The sequence below is a fragment of the Anas acuta genome, chromosome 4 (assembly GCF_963932015.1).
Source record: "Anas acuta chromosome 4, bAnaAcu1.1, whole genome shotgun sequence".
NCBI classification, from domain to species: domain Eukaryota; kingdom Metazoa; phylum Chordata; class Aves; order Anseriformes; family Anatidae; genus Anas; species Anas acuta.
In genome coordinates this window covers 66,995,810-67,016,669 of record NC_088982.1, presented here as the reverse complement: position 1 = coordinate 67,016,669, position 20,860 = coordinate 66,995,810, and the positions used below count along the sequence as shown (strand labels likewise).

Sequence of the window (20,860 nt, the reverse complement as noted above, 5' to 3'; positions counted from 1 at the left end):
ATAAAGCCATCCTGAACTACACAGAATATATTTCCCTTTATTTTTTCTATTTCTCAATTTTGGTATGCATCCTCTTCTCATCTTTCCCCTTGCAAAGTCTGCACCTTCAAACATACCTTCATCACTGAACTTCAAACCAGCAGCTATCGCTTCATCCATTGTGCATGTCGATTCTATCAACTGAAAAAACAAAAACAAAAAAAACGGCTAAGTGGCAAGATTTAATCCAGATGAAAAGAGGACAACAATGATAAATAAGCAGGATTGAAATACACTTTGGAAAAAAAAAAAAAAAAAAAGAAATCCTTACACCCAAAAGTCGTTTATTTTAAATTCCAAATCCAAAACCAAAATTGACAGGTACTAAATCATCATCTAGACTGATTACAATCACATCAGCTGTGATTTGGCAACACTTTGTATTAAAGCTGTTTTCAAGCACATTTTTAAATTTAATTTATTTTGCTTTCTTTTCCCCCTCCTATTTCACAAACATATGATGAAGTTTACTTAAACTTTTTTTTAAAATCTCCAAAAACATTTAATGTTACTATCACAAAGCCAGATGACCCAAAAACCTAACATCCTAACTCATGGATTTTTTTTTCATATACTGCTATGTCACACTGGTTGATTTCCTGGAATCAAATTTAAACCATGCCTCCAACAGATTATCTTTCTTGCAACCTTAGATTCTTTTCTCCATCTACCTGCAATCTCAGCATAGATCATTCTTACAAATTAACTGAATATTGAGACTTATAAAATAAGTACTGCTTTTTCCAAGCATGGTAACTTCAACAGAAGCAAATAGCCTAAAGGTTACAAACAAAACACCACACATAAAATGAGGAGATCTGATTCCCAAGCATCTGTTCACATTTCTAAACACTGCCTTACAATTTTACTATAAATATATTTTCCTTTTGAAAGGAGCATAGGAGTATTGCTTACTATTTTTTTCTGAACAACACTCACTGGTCATGTAGAGTTTATCAGGACAAGCTGTTCCAGATCCTTTGTGAAGGCACAATACATTTGCCTATTATTCCCTCATCTTCCCTCAAGAATGTTCTGGATATGTAACCATAGAAAAAATGCTTGCATAGCCCTTACATACTACAAAATTATGTTGATACAGGAGCTCTCATGCTCTCCTGAGAACAGAAACCATCAGCACTATGTACCACTAAGCATTTACAAACACCACTGAAGTCACTCCTCACTGAACCCACAACAGCAAACACACACACTATACAAGCAGCATTTTTAGTTAGTTTCTAGGCTACTATGAACCATTCTCTCTTTGGTTTAAGTATATTCTGTGTGGTAATTGAAACTTCATGTGCTCTGGGCATTTACAGCATAATTTATACTATAACCTCCAGGAGAAATATAAAATAAAATAAAAGATTGCTATTTGCAGCCCCATAATCACCCAGCAAAGAACACCAGTTGAATTTCTGCATTTCTTTAAGGACACTTTGGCAACTAGGAAAGTTAATAGATTAAATGCATTTATCTTTGAAAACTAAAGCTACTGAAAAACTAGTTACATATCAGCACTAAGAGGTAAACTTAATGAAGATATATTTTACTGTAATAAGTTACCATAATGTTACAGTACATTTGTGCTGTACATTGGAGAATGGCCAAGAGTATCTTAGGTTTATACAGAGGCATAATTTTAAGAAATTGGAGTAATTTCAAGCCTACTCTTTTTGCCTCACTGGAAGTAGTACGGGCTTTAAGCATTAAATCTGATGAAAGCAAAGGAGAAGTGTTTCATACAGTGTAGCTAACAACAACGATTTCACTCATTTTGCATTAACCAGTTAACTGCACTCCAGCAACAGCTATCACTAGTTATGAACCAAGGTAGCTCTAAGTAAGGTTAAAAGTCAGGACAGCACAAAGTAATAGAAAAATGTACTACACCCTAGAATTCACTGTTGAAGAGACCTGATTCTTTTATATATATATATAAAATGTGTGTATATATATATATATATATATATACATACACACACACACACACAGAGTTTAAAAAACAAAACAAAACACAAACTTGCATGATTGTACTTCCCCTGTAAGAAGTAATACTTTTGATATCACCTTTTGCTAGGAAGACTTGGGGCTCTTCCCTCTTGTAATGCCAAAAGCATAAGAATACAAGAATACTGCCTACAAAATAGTCATCAAAATAAATTAAGAGAATAGAGCATTATTACGTCTAATAAATCCTGGTCACTTCTCTGGGGGAAGAGCTCCTTCATTGTTTCCAGCTTTGCGCTTTTGATGTCTTCCTCCACACCATTCTTCATGTCTGGCAGCTTTTCTCTACCATTGACATAAGCCAACTGGGTCAGGTCATCCTCAGGCTGCTCATCATCCTTAGACTGTTCAGAGCTATGACATATGAGGAACAGATAAAGAATTCAGTTTGATTTTTGCTTCCTACATTTTACTCCGCAAGATCATCATTGTAAACCCAAACCAACAGGACTCCATGAGTAGAAATTTATATGGTTAAGTGTTAGCTTTTTAAAAGAAACTAGTATTTTTTTAAATAAGTTGCTGCATATTATTTAAGCTCATGAAACATATATTACAGAAAGAAAAATACAGTAGTAAAACTGTCGCCCTCCACCTTTCGCGTGAGACACTGTTTGAAAAAAACTTCATCTATCACAGAAGTAAGGACCAGTCAAAATCCAGTTTTCTTCCTTACAAGACATATTTACATGTGTTCAGTAAAATTGAACCAAGTTGTACCCAAAGTGCTATCTCCTACTCTGGGAAAAATAAAGCATTTATGGTTTAGTACATTTCTGCTTACAGTAAACACATTTCAACTTGGCAAAGGGAAGAAGGAACAGACAGAAAATACTATGACTTACCTTTGTACTGTGGTATAAGAGCTTACTTACACCTCAATTTCACAAAATTGGATCAATTTCACAAAAACATCAATACATTTCATTATTTCAGTCTGACATAATTCAGTTATCTATCTCAGTTTGTTTCAAATGGTCTAGTGTTTATCTGCCCAACAGACACAGATCTAAGTTCTTTATAAAAAAAAAAAAAAAAGAAAACTTTTCAGGTGCAGCATCAGTTCCCTGTCCTAATTCTCAGCTCAAAGAAATAAAATGTGAAGATCCTTAAGTAGTATCTTAAACATCTTAGAATGTGAGTAGAACCCCTTTCAAAAAAAGTGGAGTCCTGAATTGACTGGAAGATCTATTATTAAAAGTTGCTTTTTCTGCAGGAAAGTTCTATGTATTTTTGATGATACTCAGTTGCAAAGACAAGAAGGAATGTAGGCAGAGGTCTCCTATCCTACTGCCCTCCATTGATGCATAAAATCTCCTTTCCTTGACTAAAATTAAACGTTATGGAGTTTGCCATTTCACCATTATCAGAAAGACTTACCTCCTATTTTTGTGCACATATGTATGTAAAAGACTAAAAATACACCTATTTTTCTGGCTATAACTTTCTTTATCAGTTGAAATAGGTAATTTGCATTACAGTTTTAGAACTGACACAAAATACGTGCACTATTTTGAGACAACTTTTCCTTGAGTAATCCTTTCCTCCCTATCCTGTTTAAAAGGCACACAAACACCTGGGCCCTCTGGTTGTACTACCACCAAAACACTAATATAGTAAAAAATAAATAAATAAATAAATCCTTAAAACAAAGAATAATCCAAATTCCTCTTCAAACCACCAACCAATCTAGTCATAGGTCAATCCAGCATCCCCTTAAAAAGTTGTAACAAAACGGTATGTTAAAATTTATTAGCTTATTTCAAACCTTTCTGCCTTGTTAAGGAAAAAATCTTTATAAATTGTATATAAAGAGGACGTCAACTGAAACTGATGTAGTAACACTGCAATTACCTTATCCTTTCCTATCAGGGATTAACATCTCAATACTTGTCAACAAAGCCAGAGTTGCATACATCATGTCTTCTCTGCAATCATGTTCCTAGCAAGCATGAAGAAACACTCGTGTAACCACTCGTGTATGACTCTGACCCACAAAGTCTATTGTGTTAGGTGTCTGTTTTTCCAACAAAGCCTAGATAGCAACTCACCTAGAGAAGCTTACCTCACTTAAGCCTAGGAAAGCCGTGCTTTCTGCTCTAGAACATCTTTTATCCAGGATAACAGAGGCTAGGATACCCAGACATAAAGGAAGAAATTCACAAAATCCCCAACCTCTAGGTAAAAACATGTACCAAGAAGCGCAGTGTAAAGACACCTGTCAGCTGATTCTGTGCAGAGCCAAGCTCAATTCAGCACACACCAGAACTAATGAGCCTGGCCAGACCCAAGCTACCTCCTGCCACACTCCTCAGTCCAGTTTGAGCTCCCACAGAATGCCACTTGTGAGGGGGTTTAGGATTCAGTGTACATCAATTAGCACCTGGGCCAATGAGCCATGACAAAGAGTTGAGCAGGGGGGTGCCTAGTGCAGCAGAGATCAGTGGCTATAGAGGAATAATGAAGAGTACAAGAGGATATGGCTCACAGTAGACACAGATAAATCCTACTGGGAGCTGCTTTGGTATCTGTCTGTCTCTCCCCCAGTAATCAGATTACAGTGGGGAAATAGCAACCTGTGGCTCTGCAAGTTGGATCCTGCATCACTTCTCAGCTTCTGCTCCGTACTGCACAAAACTGATTGTACTGATTCCAAATCTGGTTGATCCCAGAAGCAGCACAACTTTGTTTACATAGCACTGCACACAAGCAAATACGGTGCATGCAAACACCTTGCTGCCCCTGTATCCTTGCACAATCTACAACTTAAACCATTTGCTCATAGATAGATAATGAGCTCCCTCTACAAACTACTGAAGATCTTTTTTTTTTTCCTTACCTAGTATCTGCTTTAGGTTGAGACTTCATGAAAATGCATAAAAAAAAACCAACAATTTCAGATAAAAGCAGAAGGGAAAAGCACTTTTCCATGTCTGCTGACAAGCTCCAGTAACTCCATGTTCTGCATAGGGACTGAAAATTGGGCCAAAGAGCCATTGCATTCCCCTTTAAAGTTAACAAATTTTATTTCAAGCAGATTATCAACATATGCAGGTGAAATCATCCTGTTTTGCTTGGCAGAAATACAGTTAAGGGGCACACCAGCACATTCTGGTCACACAGATGTATACCTAGCAGATAATAAATAGGATGGGTTTCTTCAAACCATTCCAGCTGGTCGTGTAAGATACGTGCACACAGCTTGTCTCTCCTGCACTCTCAATGTGCCTTTTTTAGCACCCACAGAAGTGACATGGGCACACTATTCTCTTCCCTCCTAACTCATCAAAAAATATGTTTTTAAACCACTAACAAAATTTTCACTACGTATAATAAAACACATCACGCACCTAATACATAATAATTTAGCTCAAAAAAATCTTACACTACACACAGAAGCAATGCTTGCCTTCTTGTCCCTCTATATTTTCATTAAAAAAAAAAAAAAAAAAACGGGCTTAGACAAACTCCAGTATGTTTTAAAACTTAAAGCTAATATTTTAAAGTTAAGCTTTGAAGTGCCATGAAAATAATTTCAGAGGGACAAATATGTGAACTTAATATGAACACCACAGATGTCATGCAATATCATGGAATTCCTCCCTGTTAAGCCATGTTCTCAAAGAAGACACTTCAGAGCCCTGTTTGTTTTTTTCCCCTGAAAATCAAGTAGAGTTTAGTTAGGGGTGGATAAATTGCAAGATGTAAAATCAGAACCTAGTATCTGATTTTTAATCCAGCATTACAATTTAAAACATCACATCAGCTTGCATAAACATTACATAAAACCAGGTTAAAGCTTACATTACAGTCACATCTTTCCTTGAAACCCTTTTTAACTTGGCAGCATGGAAATTTCTTGGTTCTTCATCTTCACTGTCTGAAGACGCATCTAGGAATTGTACTCCTCTTCGACGCTTGAAATAAGACAGCTTCGTTGTCCTCTCATCTTCAGGAGTTTCTGGGACGCTGGAGTACCCTGTACAAGCCATTTCAATAGGAGAAAAGATGGGAGAAAATGACTTAGAACTTCAAACTTCAAATATTTATTTATTCTTATAGCATCAGACATCTATGACTTCATCATACAGTGCAACCACTTAAACAGGACTCATATCCCTACGCACGGAAAATTCCTGTAAGCTGTAACTTATATGGCAAAATCACCTCAGTGATCTTATTTCACACAAACAGAAACCTGTATAGTATAAACCACAAAGTTTAAGAGCACTAGTAATTTATTTAGTAAATGTATTTAAATGCATGTTTATCTTGGGAGAAATAAACAAATCAGCAGAGTCCTCTGAGCTACTTCCAGGCTAACCAGGACATGGACAGACACACAGCAGTGTATCTGATGGCTGATTTATAATCTGCTTGTCACGGCCTTTCAGGAAGGGTGCATCACTGTTACACAGCAGGAGATTAGAAAGCTACTCTGAGGGTCTTAACAGGTACAGATGCAAATCCTATAGATACGATCTACATCCCCATTCTTTTCTACATTGTGCTCTAGACAATTCTTATGTAGGAAACTTAAAACACAGGAGGACACTTGGTGTATTTTCAAGGTAAACAGAATCCGTCTCCACACGCACATACTCTAATTGCATCTCACAAACCATGTCTTACTTGCCATGAAACTTGTAGAACTGAGCCACTGTGCCTGCATTAATTCATACTGAATCTTCACTTCTGAACATACTCAGAAGAAAACCATGAACATAAGCAGCCAACCCATTCGTGCAATTCCTGAACTAGTAACGAATACAGCATGGTAAAATCCCTGTCAACTACACCTGAGGCCAGTTCCGTGCATGTATCTAGATGGGGAAAACATGACCACACAGGGAAATGACACAGCATGTGATATACAAAACGGGTCTTGAAACTAAAGCTGAGAGAGGATCAGAACACTGAAAACCAAAACAAAAAAGCCTGTGCTTTATTAGACTTTGCTCTGTCGCCCTCTTTCAGCACTGTACCAAAGGCACAGCGTGCTCTAGCCTCACATACTGTGTATTTCAAAGCGGTTATTGTGGTTATAACTGTAAAATTCAGATGCTCTCATGTGAACTTGGGCAAGTTAAAACATATGGTTCAATCCAGCACCTACCAAGGCTGGAGCTGTTCTGCCACCTTTTTAAAAAAAAAAAAAAAAAAAAAAAACAAAACACTAGGAAAAGACAAATTTGTAGTTGACTCGTGTGGACCTGAACACATAGCCCCTATCTTTTCATCTTTAAACGTGCACTACACATAACTAACTATTTGGTAACAACTGACAACTCGTAAGTGTGCCGTTTCGTGTCAGCAATTGAAGAAAAGCATTCAAGGCATTTTGCAGAAGCAATGAGCCCAGAATCTCAGCCTGACCCGATGCACTACTCCCACACACTATCTGTACTTCATTCCTTTCCACTACTTCACTATTTTTATAGCCAGTGATGAAAAGAGCTACTAAACAACGCACGGTTACTATGCCAAGTGATGCTGTTTAAGATCAGACAAATTATGAGCCCTGGAGGCACATGACTGAAGAGAGGAGGAAGAATGCACGGAGTGGAGAATGTGACAGCTTCAGAGAGCATCTGCTGTACAAAAGTAATCTTGTAGAAAATAAATTTAAAATAACCCACTGTGGCAGCATTCGATAGAAACACAGGAGCACAACGATAAGCAATTAGCTGACACTAAACTGCTAGTCGATACAGGCTTTGAAAGGCCAAAGGTACCCAATAAACTAAAAAATATGGTACTCAGTGTTATGTAGTGCATGGCTGAGAGGGGAAAAAAGAACTTGAAAACGGAGATTATTAACAGCAATTAAATACATAAGAGTGATCTTAACTCAAACTTCTTTACCATCCATAAATAATTCAAATAAAGTAATTGTTACAGTCAATCTTCAGATGATCTTAGCTACGCATAGGTAAGATCTTACAGAATATAAGTAACACACATCTGACCATATGTTAGTCCACCAGAATGAAATACAGGAGTGGGAAGAAGGAAAAGCACATCATAGATCAGTTTCGATTCTCAGCTAAAAACTTCTGTGATCTGACACCCCCATATTTCAGACTGACCACGTGTAACAGGAAAGGTTTTGTCTTTCTCTCAGGCCCACAAAGGAACTGCTTCCCAAGTGACAGGCAAGTTTGCTTCCTACCTGCTGCTGTTACCCAGCCTATGTTCATTGCAGAACCACAGGCATTACTCAGAGATGAGCACTGATGAAGCAGGACTAAAAATGTAACGCCCAGCTTGTTGAACACACCAAGGCAAGATTTCATGCTTGCCACCATTCAAGGGTCAGGTAGCTTTCGTTTTCAGTAACCACTACAGCTGGAAACCTTGAGATTGACTTCCCTAAGGAATAGCAGACACCATAATGAGTCTGAGAGGGGGCAGCTGAGAGCGTATCACCCTTCTTACTGACAACAGCTCCCATACGCAAAACTAGAGCTCTCACTTATCTCCAGCTGAATAAAATTGCATCCTAAACACAAAACCTGGTGGCCCACGTCAGTGCCCTCATGTTGCCCTCACCTGGAGCTGCCTCATGCACATGCAGGGGGTGACTTGGAGCCTCTGGTCCTTGCCTGACTCCCCAGAGCACCTCACCTCCTTGCTGGTCCAGACTGGTACCAGCTGGCAGTCACTGACACAGTGGGACAGCCACTGGAGAAGCTGGGACAGGCTGTGCTGTTTATGCTCCCCTACCTGCCTCTGTGCTCCCTCAGGGGTGTAGAGATGAGGTGTTTTTACTCAATGTACAAAAAAACAAACTCCATCGCTGCAGCTGGTACTGAACAACTGCTGTTAACAGCTTCCGATTTACGTTGTAAGAGGACAAAACTCCAAAAACTGACAGAGTATAGCTGTATTTTCCTATAAATGACAGACAAAAATATACATCGAATTGGGAGGCAGATGGGTGAAGAAACTCTCCAGGCTCATTTCCTACTCCAGAGGAACTCAGACTAAGAAAGACTCTGAAAGCTACAATAAATTCATCTGATAATCAAATGCAGAAGTGAGCTACATGTTGTCTAAGTCCTTTATGAAAAAAGTCCTTTTTCTATCAATGTCAAGTGTGGCACAAAATTATAGCAATGATTTTTAGCGGGGCCAAGTGTCCCACTTAGCGAAGCAATGGTGTTATCTTGAGAAGCCCACACTGCAGCTTACTGTTTGTTCCAAAACGGGACGGGCCCTCCTGCAGTCAAGACCAACACCCTAGCAGCAGAGTTCTTCAGCTGCACTTTTTCCTACCTGTCCACATTTGGAAGGAGACATGCAGTCTCTTACAGAGCTGTTTTCATTATGTAAAACCTATATGTATGTAGATATCTTAAGAAGAAGGCAGGAGAAGAGACATTAGGGTAAGTATCAAACACTTCCATTGAATTTAAATATAAAGATGTGGGCAAACTTGTTCCAGCAACCTCTCCCTAGCTGGTTTAAAAAGCAGTTCTAGTTTAGCAGACTAAAACACAACATTTGTCAACGTTATAAAGATGGGCTAGCCAAGCGAGGGTTATTGCAATAGCACAGAATTGTGAGGAGTAAAATTGAAGTAACATAACATCTCTACACCACCTCTACTGAATTAACACCAACAATCAAGTCAGCTTCCATGATCTTTGCCTTGTCAGTTAGACTGTATTCCAAACACACTCTTCCTGCTATAGCAGGTCATGTAGGCAGGCACCCATTACAGCTTTGCTAAGCATCTGTATTGAATATAAAGAGAAACCAACAAGCTTACAAAAACAACACAGCCTTCTAAATGATTTTGTTCTTTAGAATAGGCCTTGGAAGAAGTTTAGATTTAAATGAAAAGTGTATTTACTTCTCCACTTGGTGCCTTCTCATTTTATTTTTACTTTTAATAGCAGTCACTGTTCCTGACAGCTCCTAACTCCTGTACCTATGAAATGCTGAGTTACTAGGAAAAAGCATTCTCCCTCTCAAAAAAAAAGCACTATTTCCTTCCTCTGCTTCCCCCGCCTATTCCATTGAACACAATCCCTTGAGAGGACGGATGGGGGGGAAAAAAGTAAGTCACATATGCAAGAAGAGGAGTCCTTCCTGTGTATTTAGAGCAAATCATAACCTTGTACAGTAGTATTAGTTTAAATTAAAAAAAGAAAAGAAAAAAAACAACAACTAATTTTTGCTCTCATAAAAAGAGACCCCATGAGAATAACTGGATCCAACTGTGCACAAGTATATGGTGACAGTTTTAAGCCGAAGGTATTCAAATGAAAAGTATTTTATAATTAGAGGTATTTTATAATTTCATTATAAAATGAAAGGTATTTTATAATTACAAAGGTATTCAAATGAAACTCTAACATCAGAGCAAATGCTGTGTTTAGCATGGTCAGTAAACACGCAGCTACTCTACTGAGCTTCACTTTATAACCTGACTTTTTTTGTTTTTAAACAACATACTTTCTACAGTCTTTAAGAAGACACATACCTAGTGTGGAGACACGTTACGTAGCCCTATAATTCTACTTGCAACCTACAATACAAACCACACGTCATGATCAAAGCAGCCTGGCCCTTTCTTTCCTGAATAAAAATAAAATTGAAGTAATACTTTGAAACTAACTTTGTTTACTACCACTGCAAAACAAAGTAACAGAAGGTAATTTCTACCCAGTTTCAGAAAGCAGTATCAAATGCACATTGCTATAGTCTACAAATTCACCAATATTCCTGTTTCAAATAAAGTCCTCTTCATTTGCTACAATAATCCTAAATATCGATCCATAATAGACTAAGATGCTTCATAAAGATACCATTTAAAAATGTTTAGTTCAACCTATCTTCCCAGGAATGTTCAGAAGAGGTACTGAAGTCATTACTTTTTTCCAGAAATGATTAAGTTGAATGATATCCTATGAACTGTGGCATAAGCAAAATACATGGCTTCCTCTGGTCATAAAAAAAAAAAAAGAAAAAAAAAAAAAGGGACAACAGATAAGAATACAAAAAGCATGTAGCCCCAGTGCAAGTGAATGACGTGACACTGGACGCTGATACCTGACAGTTCAATCATTTGGGTTAGATACTTGAACTGCACAGAAAAGACATCAACAAAAAATAATTAGCCACCAGGAGCAGCAATGGTTTGATTTCATATACAACTTTTATTTCCATCTACTGTTCACAGTTTGCAAGCATGATTTTTAAATAAAAAAGCTAAACTGAATACAAAAAACATGAATTTTGAATCTTGAAATTCTGAATTTTGAAATTTTGAATACAAAAACCATGCTTGCAAATCTTATTTTGAAATTCCTGATTATAATTCTTTTAATTCATACACTTCCACCACAGCTCTGCTACATTTCTACAGCTGGAATCATCTCATTATATTCATACACCAGGTTACTTACAATTAAAATGACAGTTTCGCCACATAATAATAAAACTTAATGTGTGAATTATTTACTAAGTAACGCTGATCCCTACGGAAAATTGCAATGCACTACCCTGATGCATTTCCACAGCTTTTTAGGACGGTATCTTTCAGATATGACCTGGTAACTATCCCTCAGTAGCTGATGGTCCTACCCTTCAGTGAAGTGATGTTCACAGTTAATCATCTCTAGCTCAGCTGCAAAGTCACTGCAAGCCTGCATCACTTGCAAAATATGTAAGCGTATAAAGACAATCCATTGTTATGGCCATCATACTGCAAAATACTTATCAAATACTTATAGAAGCGTAAGGTACATACGTTCAACACAAAGCAACAGGAAGCATTACATACCTAGGGTGCTGAACGACCCAGCCATACTAGCTTGTTCTGGGAAGAATAAGAAAATACCTGAAAAGATAGTGGCATTTCATGGCACAAGACACGATCTAACTTTTCTTCCTAAAAAGAATGGAATTACTATTTTTGTCTCTCTTTGTTCAAAGCACATTTTAGAACATTCAACAAATTGGAAATCCAAAGAAATCCCTAGGAAAGGAAGCCGAACCATTCACCTCTAAAGAAAAGTGTCTGATTTTAAAATTTTTTACATACACAATATGACTGCGTGATACCAACTTAAGTGGGACAAAAAAAGTCACCCGTTATTTAATCAATTGTTTTGGTTTGTACACGTGAACTAAGGAACACCCTCCCCTTTATAATGCTGATGATGCTCTATGCATCAGTATTTTTCAAATCCACTGTGTTTGTCTTCTGAAGAAATACAGGTAAATGTTGTCCTCACATAATTTACTGAGCACTTCCAGAAGGTTATTTTTAGATAACTCGATGTAAACTGCTTCTTGTACTAAACTGCTCAATATTTTTGCTTATGCAGTTAGCAGTAGAGAGCACACTGTGCCCTAAGCAGGCCACCTCTGCTCCTTTTGCATGATAATACAAAAGGACAACAACTGCCTATTTTACTTGACCCAAAGGAAGAAAAATTCTGTCTTCCTGACGATGATTAGGAAGCGAAGAGGACATGCAACTGCTAAACCGATCTCGTTTATTCTTCCACATTTAGGTATCTCATATCCTACAGACAAAATCTGAGTTATTTCCACTTAACTTCTACAGGCTTAGAAAATATTACATAGTTTTTAAAATAGTTGATTAATTCATTTAAATGGGTTACATGAAAACGACATGACTTTTTTCACATATTCATGCAAACCCTCTCCAAATCCTTTAAATGCTCAATGCTTGTGAAAAATGAAGCACTACGTAAATGCTAAGTATTGGTGATTACATCTCCACTTTAAGCATTAACTGGAACCCTTGTTCTACACCAGCATGTGTTCATGGTACCTTGCCCTGCACTTCTACTGAACTCTGATTTACTGCTGGTTACAATTGCCTCCCACATGTTTTCTCACTATTACTTAGCCTTCTACAACAGTTCCTCTTTTAGGCTGCCTTTTATTATACTCCTACCAAAAACAAACAAACAAACAAAAAAGATGCCTTTCTATAGCAGGTATTCCTTCCCTCTTAGACCATTCATCCATCCTCTGTCCTACCTTTGTAGGATATAAGCCCCACACTTTAAAAAACACAAGCTCCAAACTTTGTTGGTCTTGGTAGTACATGCATCCACTGGCAAAGCTGAGTCTTTCATTAAGGTAGATTAAAGGAAAAAATTTACAAATACAAGCCACAAAACAAGCAGCACCATTTGTTAGTCTGCATCCATGCCTACCACCCAAGAAGAGTACTGGCAATCTGTACCGCCTACCCTGCAGAAAAGTGACTTACCACAACCAGGAAGCCTACTTCTGTCCCAAAGCACACTTCCTCTGAGTGCCAGTTTTTCTAGCAATCCTCAACAAGACACACATATGCAGACAGAGCAGCGGCAGGCTGCTCGCTTCCTGTGGCACCACAGAACCATTATGATTGGAGAAGACCTCCAATATCATCTGGTCCAATCATTGCCCTGCCACCAAATCACTCTCTGCTTTTGGACAGGCTGTTTAACTGCAGACTGGCAACTACGAAGCCAAGACTCTCGTTGTTTTATTTTTAAACATGAAACGTTTATTGATGTTTAATACCACAAGCAAGACAGCGCTCTAGTCAACTGAAAACACTCAGCCTGCACAACACCGTAATTCATGGAGGAATCAGTCTACTGTGGTATTGTCTGGCTCACCTGTGAAAGAAAGAGGAACTTCTCCTCCACATGAAAGGTTCTCTTATCATATAGATAAGCGACTACAATAACTAGCCTTCAAAACTGTTAAACAACACCAACGGATGTTGTTGCTCCACTACTACCTAAATGTGTAATCAGTTTGCCTGATCTCTTCAAGGCCACTTGCATCTTGACACCTGTATCAAAAATTGGACAGAATAAGAACGTCCAAAACGTATGGAGTGAAGAACAAAAATTACTTGTTGCTGATCCGTTCTCACACCTCCAGCAACAGAAAAGCTGCCAGCGTAACAAGGAAAGAAATAATCACAAGTGAGTGTGACTGCACAGCTGACAGCCATTACAGCAGCACACCAGCGTTAGCTGATGAATCCAAACACAACCAGCATATTGTGAACGCATCAGCCAAGCAGCACAGATGCCTCCATGCGCAAGCTTTGTCACATTTCCACGAAAACCATAAGTTATTGCAGGAAAGGGGCCTGTTGCAGAGCTGCGAGTACTGGTCCTCACGGGCCGGCTGTGACAGGCTTCTGGGCTCTTTGCAGAGCCAGGCCCAAGTGAAAGAGACAGAAACAGCACTGAAAAGAGCGAAGACAAGCGCTTATCTGCGGTGCTGTGCGTTGTGTTAGCCTAGTGAAAACGTTGAATATGTGCAGTATTGAGCTCACCAGAGAACAGAAAGGTTTTGTCCTCTCTGAAAACCTTAACGTATTAGTGTGGAAAAGGGCTAGTGGTGGGGGAAGCAGCGTGTAAATGGGGAAGCTGCAGGTATTTTCAGGCAGCGAGCTGTGCTTGAGGGGCAGAGCCATTCCCCCCCCGGTTACCAGGTTACCGAGCGGCCCCCACACGACACACTGACCCCTTTACCCCTCCTGATGTGCAAACCGCTGCCAGACACCCACACGGTGATATAAACCCCCCCCACAGCCCCGCAGCGGGGCAGCGGCCGCGCTCTGCCCGCACTCACCCGCTCCCTGCGCCCCGCCCGAGGCCGGGGAGCCGGGCCCGCCGCCGCCATCCTCTCCTGCGCCCCGCTCCTCGCCATCACCGCGTCCCCCAGCCTGGGGGGCTGCCTGCCCCCGACCCCCCGGGGGCCCGGCCTCCTGCCCCGCGCCGTTTCGCCGCCTCTCGAAGCGGAACCGGTCGAGGTTGAAGAGGCTCATGCCGGGAGCGCGGCGCCCTCCGCCCGCCTCACGGGCACCTGCCGCGCATCTGGCGCGAGCCCCGCCGGAACCAGCCGAAAAGAGCCGAACAGAGCCGAAGACGGAGCCGAAAACAGCCGAAGACGGAGCCGAAGCCCAGGCGGCGGGACCCCGGCTGGCCCCGATGGCGGCTGCCCCGCAGAGCCGGCGCTGCGCTATGGCGTCACAGAGCCCCTCCCGCCCGCTTGGCTTCGCGCGGTTTCGGCGCGGCCGCCGTTGGTCGCCGGGGAGATGGCGGCGGCCTGAGGGGAGGGGAAGGGAGGGGAGGAAGGGGATGAGGGGGGAATAACGCGCTGCAAGGCAGGGCAGGAGGAAATAAACGTTATCTCGGGCAGCCGGGTGCTGCTGCTGTTAAAAAACCTTCTGGAGAAGTTGTGCTATCAAATAAAGAAACACGAACCACTTCCCCATCCATCCCGCCAGGTCCAGCACTGTGCTCACACTTCGCTCCTTCGCCTTTACCATCATCCACTTTGCCCCTTCACCATCACCATTACACACCACTTATTTAAATTACCAGCAGCTCAGATGCCCGACGTGGGGTCACGGCTGTGCCGTGTGGGGTGGGTTATCTGCCCCTGCCAGAGCTGCGTGAGGCAGGGCTCCACGTGCTGCTGTCTGCCAAACACGCTGCAGGCTGAAAACGGGAGCGTTTCCAAGTGTTTCCAGAGATGGCACCTACGCGCACATTAGGTCTACCTGGAAATTTCTTTCTATCAATGTTATTTTCTGTCATTGGTATTCATCAGTAGTCTTGGCTGCTTCATACTGAATCGTTATTGTCACTATAACGAAGTCTGCACCCCTCAAAGGGACTCTCTCAAAGAAGTAGTCAATGCTTGCTTTGCCCCTATGACCTTAACAACACATTACAACGCTCAACAAACACAGGTACACCCGACACGAGCAGACAATCTGACTCGTTTGTACCCAATTGCAGTTCTTTTGCCCTTTCCATCAGGAAAATGGCAAGGAGAAGTGGTACGGACTTCAAAATGCTTCTCCCTGTTGCATATCTAAGTAACAAACCCATCAGTGGTGTCTTTTAGTACTGTCTTATTCCACAGTGTTGTTGTGGAAGTTTGTCTTTTTCATCTATTCTAGAGCAAGAATAGAACAGTGACCACTGAACAGGTAAATAAGTAACATAATTAAGCTCTGAGCAGCAAACTTGTTTGGAGGAACCGTTTTCCAATCCAGGCTCCAGTAAAGATGTCTTGCTTTCAGGTCAAATATTAATCTCGTATTTGGGTAGCAGAGGACTTGAAATAGGAAAAGATGAAGTTGAACCTGTAAATTGAAAGTTAGATTTTCCCTGCAGAGACAGATGCAGGTGGATTTGCAGAGGTGGCAGGTGGTGGAAGTCTTGATGGTTCAGAAGTCATATGAGGTTATTGTCTGAGGAAGGCTAAATTGCACTGAGGAAAAAATGAGTGCTTGGGCTACAGACACTGGTGACATAAAAAGGCAACTGCTGTGTGACTCTTCGAGGAGAATTCTGCTTTACAACTCATGTCTATGGTAAATAATGCAAACATCAGGTCAGCCTGAGAAAGGGAGAGGGAGTGATGGTTGATAGTCGGCTGAATATGAGCCAGCAGTGTGCTCAGGTGGCCAAGAAGGCCAATGACATCCTGGCTTGTATCAGAAACACTGTGACCAGCAGGGCTAGGGAGGTGATCGTCCCCCTGTACTCGGCTCTGGTGAGGCCGCACCTCGAGTACTGTGTTCAGTTTTGGGCCCCTCGCTACAAGAAGGACATCGAGGTGCTTGAGCGGGTCCAGAGAAGGGCGACGAAGCTGTTGAGGGGCCTGGAGAACAAGTCCTACGAGGAGCGGCTGAGGGAGCTGGGCTTGTTCAGCCTGGAGAAGAGGAGGCTCAGGGGCGACCTTATCGCTCTCTACAGATACCTTAAAGGAGGCTGTAGCGAGGTGGGGGTTGGCCTGTTCTCCCACGTGCCTGGTGACAGGACGAGGGGGAATGGGCTTAAGTTGCGCCAGGGGAGTTTCAGGAAGAACTTCTTTACTGAAAGGGTTGTTAGGCACTGGAACAGGCTGCCCAGGGAGGTGGTGGAGTCACCATCCCTGAAAGTCTTTAAAAGACGTTTAGATGTAGAGCTTAGGGATATGGTTTAGTGGGGACTGTTAGCGTTAGGTCAGAGGTTGGACTCGATGATCTTGAGGTCTCTTCCAACCTAGAAATTCTGTGATTCTGTGATCTGCCTGTCATACAGGGTCTGGACGCTACCAGCTGACACATTTACACTCATATTCCACCCACCTAAAAGGCTCGTTACTCCTCTGAAAGGAAATAGTGGAGTTTGTAGGAACCTAAGATGGTTGAGGATCAGAAGAAGAAAAAGGATGGACTATGAGGGCACTTTCACATCCTCTTGGGATCTAATAACCATCACAAAGCTCATCACCTTCTTTGCAAAGTATTTATGCTAGTGCTAACATGTCTGGCATGATTGTCTGACACAAACTTACAGCAACACACATATACATCCATAGTTTAAAAAATCCAGACAACACAGAGCCCATTCTTTCCTCGAGGTGAGACTAATTTGTGTGTGATAGACATTAAGCCACATTGCTTAACTGACTGCAAGGATAAAGTCAAATACTGAGGGAGTACTAACAGAAGACTTGGGAAAGGAAGGTGACTGGAGAAAGCCAGTGTAAAGGGAAATGTCAACTCAGGTCAGAGTTTATTTTTGACTCAACAAGGCAGGCTGTACCACCAGTCTTGGGGAAAAAAAAAAAAAAAGTCACAAATTCCAGAAATTAGGGAAAAAAATCAGATAAAAGCTAGAAAAAAAAACACTGAAAATGAAAGGGATGAAATTCAACACTCCAGAACATGTCAGATCTTAAAAGCATTGCGTTAACAGGAATTAGCATGAATCTGGAAATTGCTGTAGTAGATTATTTCATATTTTTTTCAAGCTTTGAACTTGTAAAGACTAGGTAATTGGGAGGTATTAGTATTATTAATATGCTATACTGAATTCCTGGCAAGCAAGGCAGGAAAAACGTCTGAGGTGGTAGTGGTGCCAGTTAGACAGCTCATGCCTACTGGAGAACTGGCAGACTGCTCTCTGCTATTGTTCTGAAGGGTGATTTGTGATGTTTTTTTGAAAGAACCTTGTTCTAAACCTCAGTAGCAGAAATACGAGGGGAAGCTGTTTACACAGAGAATTGCTTTACATGCAACATTGAAGTCGTTAAATTTGATTGTTTTACTTCAGCTGCAGTTTTGTTGCTATGCCAGCGATGAAGTCAAGCATACCAGGTGGCGTGGAGGCCTTCTGAGATAATTGTGAAGGTTTATAAAGCAGTGGTATAAAATAATGGCCCAAACACTGAGAGTAGAAAAGAAAACAAAAATGTCAGGTTAAAATCACTCCTTTCAAAATTGATGCATATTCAAGCATCATGTTGAGTAGAAGTAAAATCAATTCTAATAGTTTGATAATAGACATTAAAGCCTGTCTAGATGCAAAAAGTCGCAATTTACACAACATGTTACAGATAGACAAGGTATTAGTAAAAATTCTGTTTATTCGTAAGCAGTGGCCTAGACGAAACATCTCTATCACCATTCCTAATAAGTGTGTTTTTTTCAACTACTATTCTTTTGTTGTTGGTTTATGCCCATTTTATGCCCTGTCACAACTAGAAATATTGGTAGAGATGCTGTCTTGTGTAAAGAAAAAAAAAAAAAAGTGAGGGGGAAGGTCTGCATTGATTACCATGTGAGAACGTGCCAAAGCTACACTAGAGTGGGATAAAATCAACAGGGTCTGTGATATAGGTTCCCATAGCACATCTGTCAGTGCTTGCCCCCAAACATTGGATGGGATTGGTGGGAAGTGCTTCTGCTTTGTTATAAATCGTGAGCAACAAGACAAGCTGTCAGGTGGAGATGGGTTTGTACTTGATCATAAATTCAAAAAAAAAAATCTAATAAAATGTTTAAACTAGTTCATACAGCTGCAGTTGGAAAAGCGATGGGAGTTGTACGTTGTACATGATGTTGCTGTAGCAACCCCGCCATAATTAAATACATGAATATCCAAACTATTTTGATGTGCGAGCTGCACAGTGGTTACAGAGTAAGGCCTCAGGTTGGAACTGTCCCAGAGCTGTCTCTTTCATACCCAAGGGGGTTATTCCTTCTTGATGTCCATTGAATAGACAGCTTTCTCTATTTGGGAGACAATAAGAAACAACATCCTTTGAGGAAAAATAAGAAGATAAGCTGGGTTTTATAGAACAGCATTGGTATTGCTTTACATAATCCTCATTTTTTGGTGCCTAAAGATACTTTAAAAGTCTTTAGCACAGTTCATATCACAGAATCACAGAATCATCCAGGTTGGAAGAGACCTCCAAGATCACTGAGTCCAACCTCTGACCTACACTAACAAGTCCTCCACTAAACCATGTCACTAAGTTCAACATCTAAACATCTTTTAACGACCTCCAGGGATGGTGACTCAACCACTCCCCTGGGCAGCCCATCCCAATGCCTCACAACCCTCTCAGTAAAGAAGTTCTTTCTAATATCCAACCTAAACCTCCCCTGGCACAACTTGAGCCCATTCCCCCTTGTCCTGTCACCAGTCACGTGGGAGAACAGGCCAACCCCCACCTCGCTACAGCCTCCTTTAAGGTACCTGTAGAGAGCGATAAGGTCGCCCCTGAACCTCCTCTTCTCCAGGCTGAACAAACCTCAGCTCCCTCAGCTGCTCCTCGTAGGCCTTGTTCTCCAGGCCCCTCACCAGCTTTGTCGCCTGCTCAAGCCCATATGCACAGCTTTCCACCCTTCCACACTGTGCTGCCCTCCTGCAAAGATGTACATAACGTGATGTCTGACTGCATACTCTAAGCAGTCCTGCTGAACATGAAGGCCTTTGTATGCCACTGTTTCATTTGTAATGGCTCAATGAGAATGTAAACAACTCTATTTGGGAACAGCAGGGTTAATGAGCTTGATTTCCTATTAGTTTAGGACTTTGTCCGCCATATCCCCCTCTGTCTGTCTCTACATAGTGTTCTGGCTCCCCATTTAAGACCCGCATGATAACCTCACCCAGCAAAGACAGCTGCCTCGCCATAGCACGTGCAGTATCCACTGAGCAGCTGACTGCAACAGGAAAGCCTTTTCCTCTCTGAGTATCACTTCCAAGGAACTTCTTATTGTGAGGACTTCTGCTTCTCTTTCAAATTTGGTTGAAACTTAGATGTCCGTTTCAGAAGGTTTCGTGGGGAGCAGGAAGGAAGAGTTTGCTGGGTTGGAAACTTGTCCTGCTTAGAAAACTGGGCTAAATATTACAGCAGCCAACAGTCCTCTGTAGTAAGCTTCAGTCATTTGAAGACGTCATTTTGACACCTGTGAAATTACATATTTACAATAATAACTATAGAAGGAAGGTAGTAAATAGTAAAGGGTCTCTAAGCTGTTAGGAGACTTCAGTTCTTAGGCATTTTCTGTTCAAACGTTTTGTTTGTTTGTTTTTCTGTCTAAACTAACTTCATTTTGATGCGAGAAGGTTGGGAGTGTATTTGGAAGGAGTAGAGCAAAAGGGGGCTCTTCTCAGAAAGCAAACTCAGGCAAGACAAAAGCCAAAGGGGCATTTCTGGAGAGCTTGAGCACTGATTAATTACCATCAGTATTTTTGTCTTCCAGTCTCATTACAGGATCATATGGTCAGGAGTGCAAATTAAAATATTTGCAATGTTAAACTCTCCTGGGTCTTCTGGTCTCTACGTGCGAGGTCTTGGAAGAGATACAGCAAGATCCCTACTTCAGGGGAGTTTGTTGGCCGAGTATTACCTATTAATGCTCCTGCATGTTTAGATATGCATTCCTCATTGTTTTTGTATCTTGTTCTTTGTGTTAAATATGACTGGTACAAAAATTTCCTGCATAAAG

At 41.0% G+C, this 20,860-nt stretch overlaps 1 protein-coding gene and 1 long non-coding RNA gene across 5 annotated transcripts in view; both read right to left on the bottom strand.

The window, feature by feature from the left end:
* The window catches only part of SMARCAD1 (SNF2 related chromatin remodeling ATPase with DExD box 1), a 43,184-nt gene extending 28,097 nt beyond the window's left edge, over window positions 1–15,087 (bottom strand). Inside the window, exons 1-5 of one of the 4 annotated variants that reach the window (XM_068681720.1) lie at window positions 14,686–15,087; window positions 11,849–11,905; window positions 5,860–6,034; window positions 2,232–2,409; window positions 117–180 (exon numbers count right to left, since the gene is read on the bottom strand). In XM_068681720.1, the coding sequence (XP_068537821.1) occupies window positions 117–180; window positions 2,232–2,409; window positions 5,860–6,034; window positions 11,849–11,905; window positions 14,686–14,881 (670 nt within the window). In that variant the 5' untranslated portion in view covers window positions 14,882–15,087. Of the gene's footprint in view, window positions 1–116; window positions 181–2,231; window positions 2,410–5,859; window positions 6,035–8,227; window positions 8,271–11,848; window positions 11,906–14,685 lie in introns of those variants that run through there. The other 3 variants (XM_068681723.1, XM_068681721.1, XM_068681722.1) reach the window with 3 other exon arrangements.
* Window positions 15,088–18,463: 3,376 nt separating this feature from the next.
* Window positions 18,464–20,860, bottom strand: part of LOC137856397 (uncharacterized) — a 73,652-nt gene continuing 71,255 nt past the window's right edge. Inside the window, exons 2-3 of the long non-coding RNA XR_011096423.1 lie at window positions 20,040–20,317; window positions 18,464–19,127 (exon numbers count right to left, since the gene is read on the bottom strand). This is a non-coding gene — a long non-coding RNA (uncharacterized lncRNA). The remainder of the gene's footprint in view (window positions 19,128–20,039; window positions 20,318–20,860) is intronic.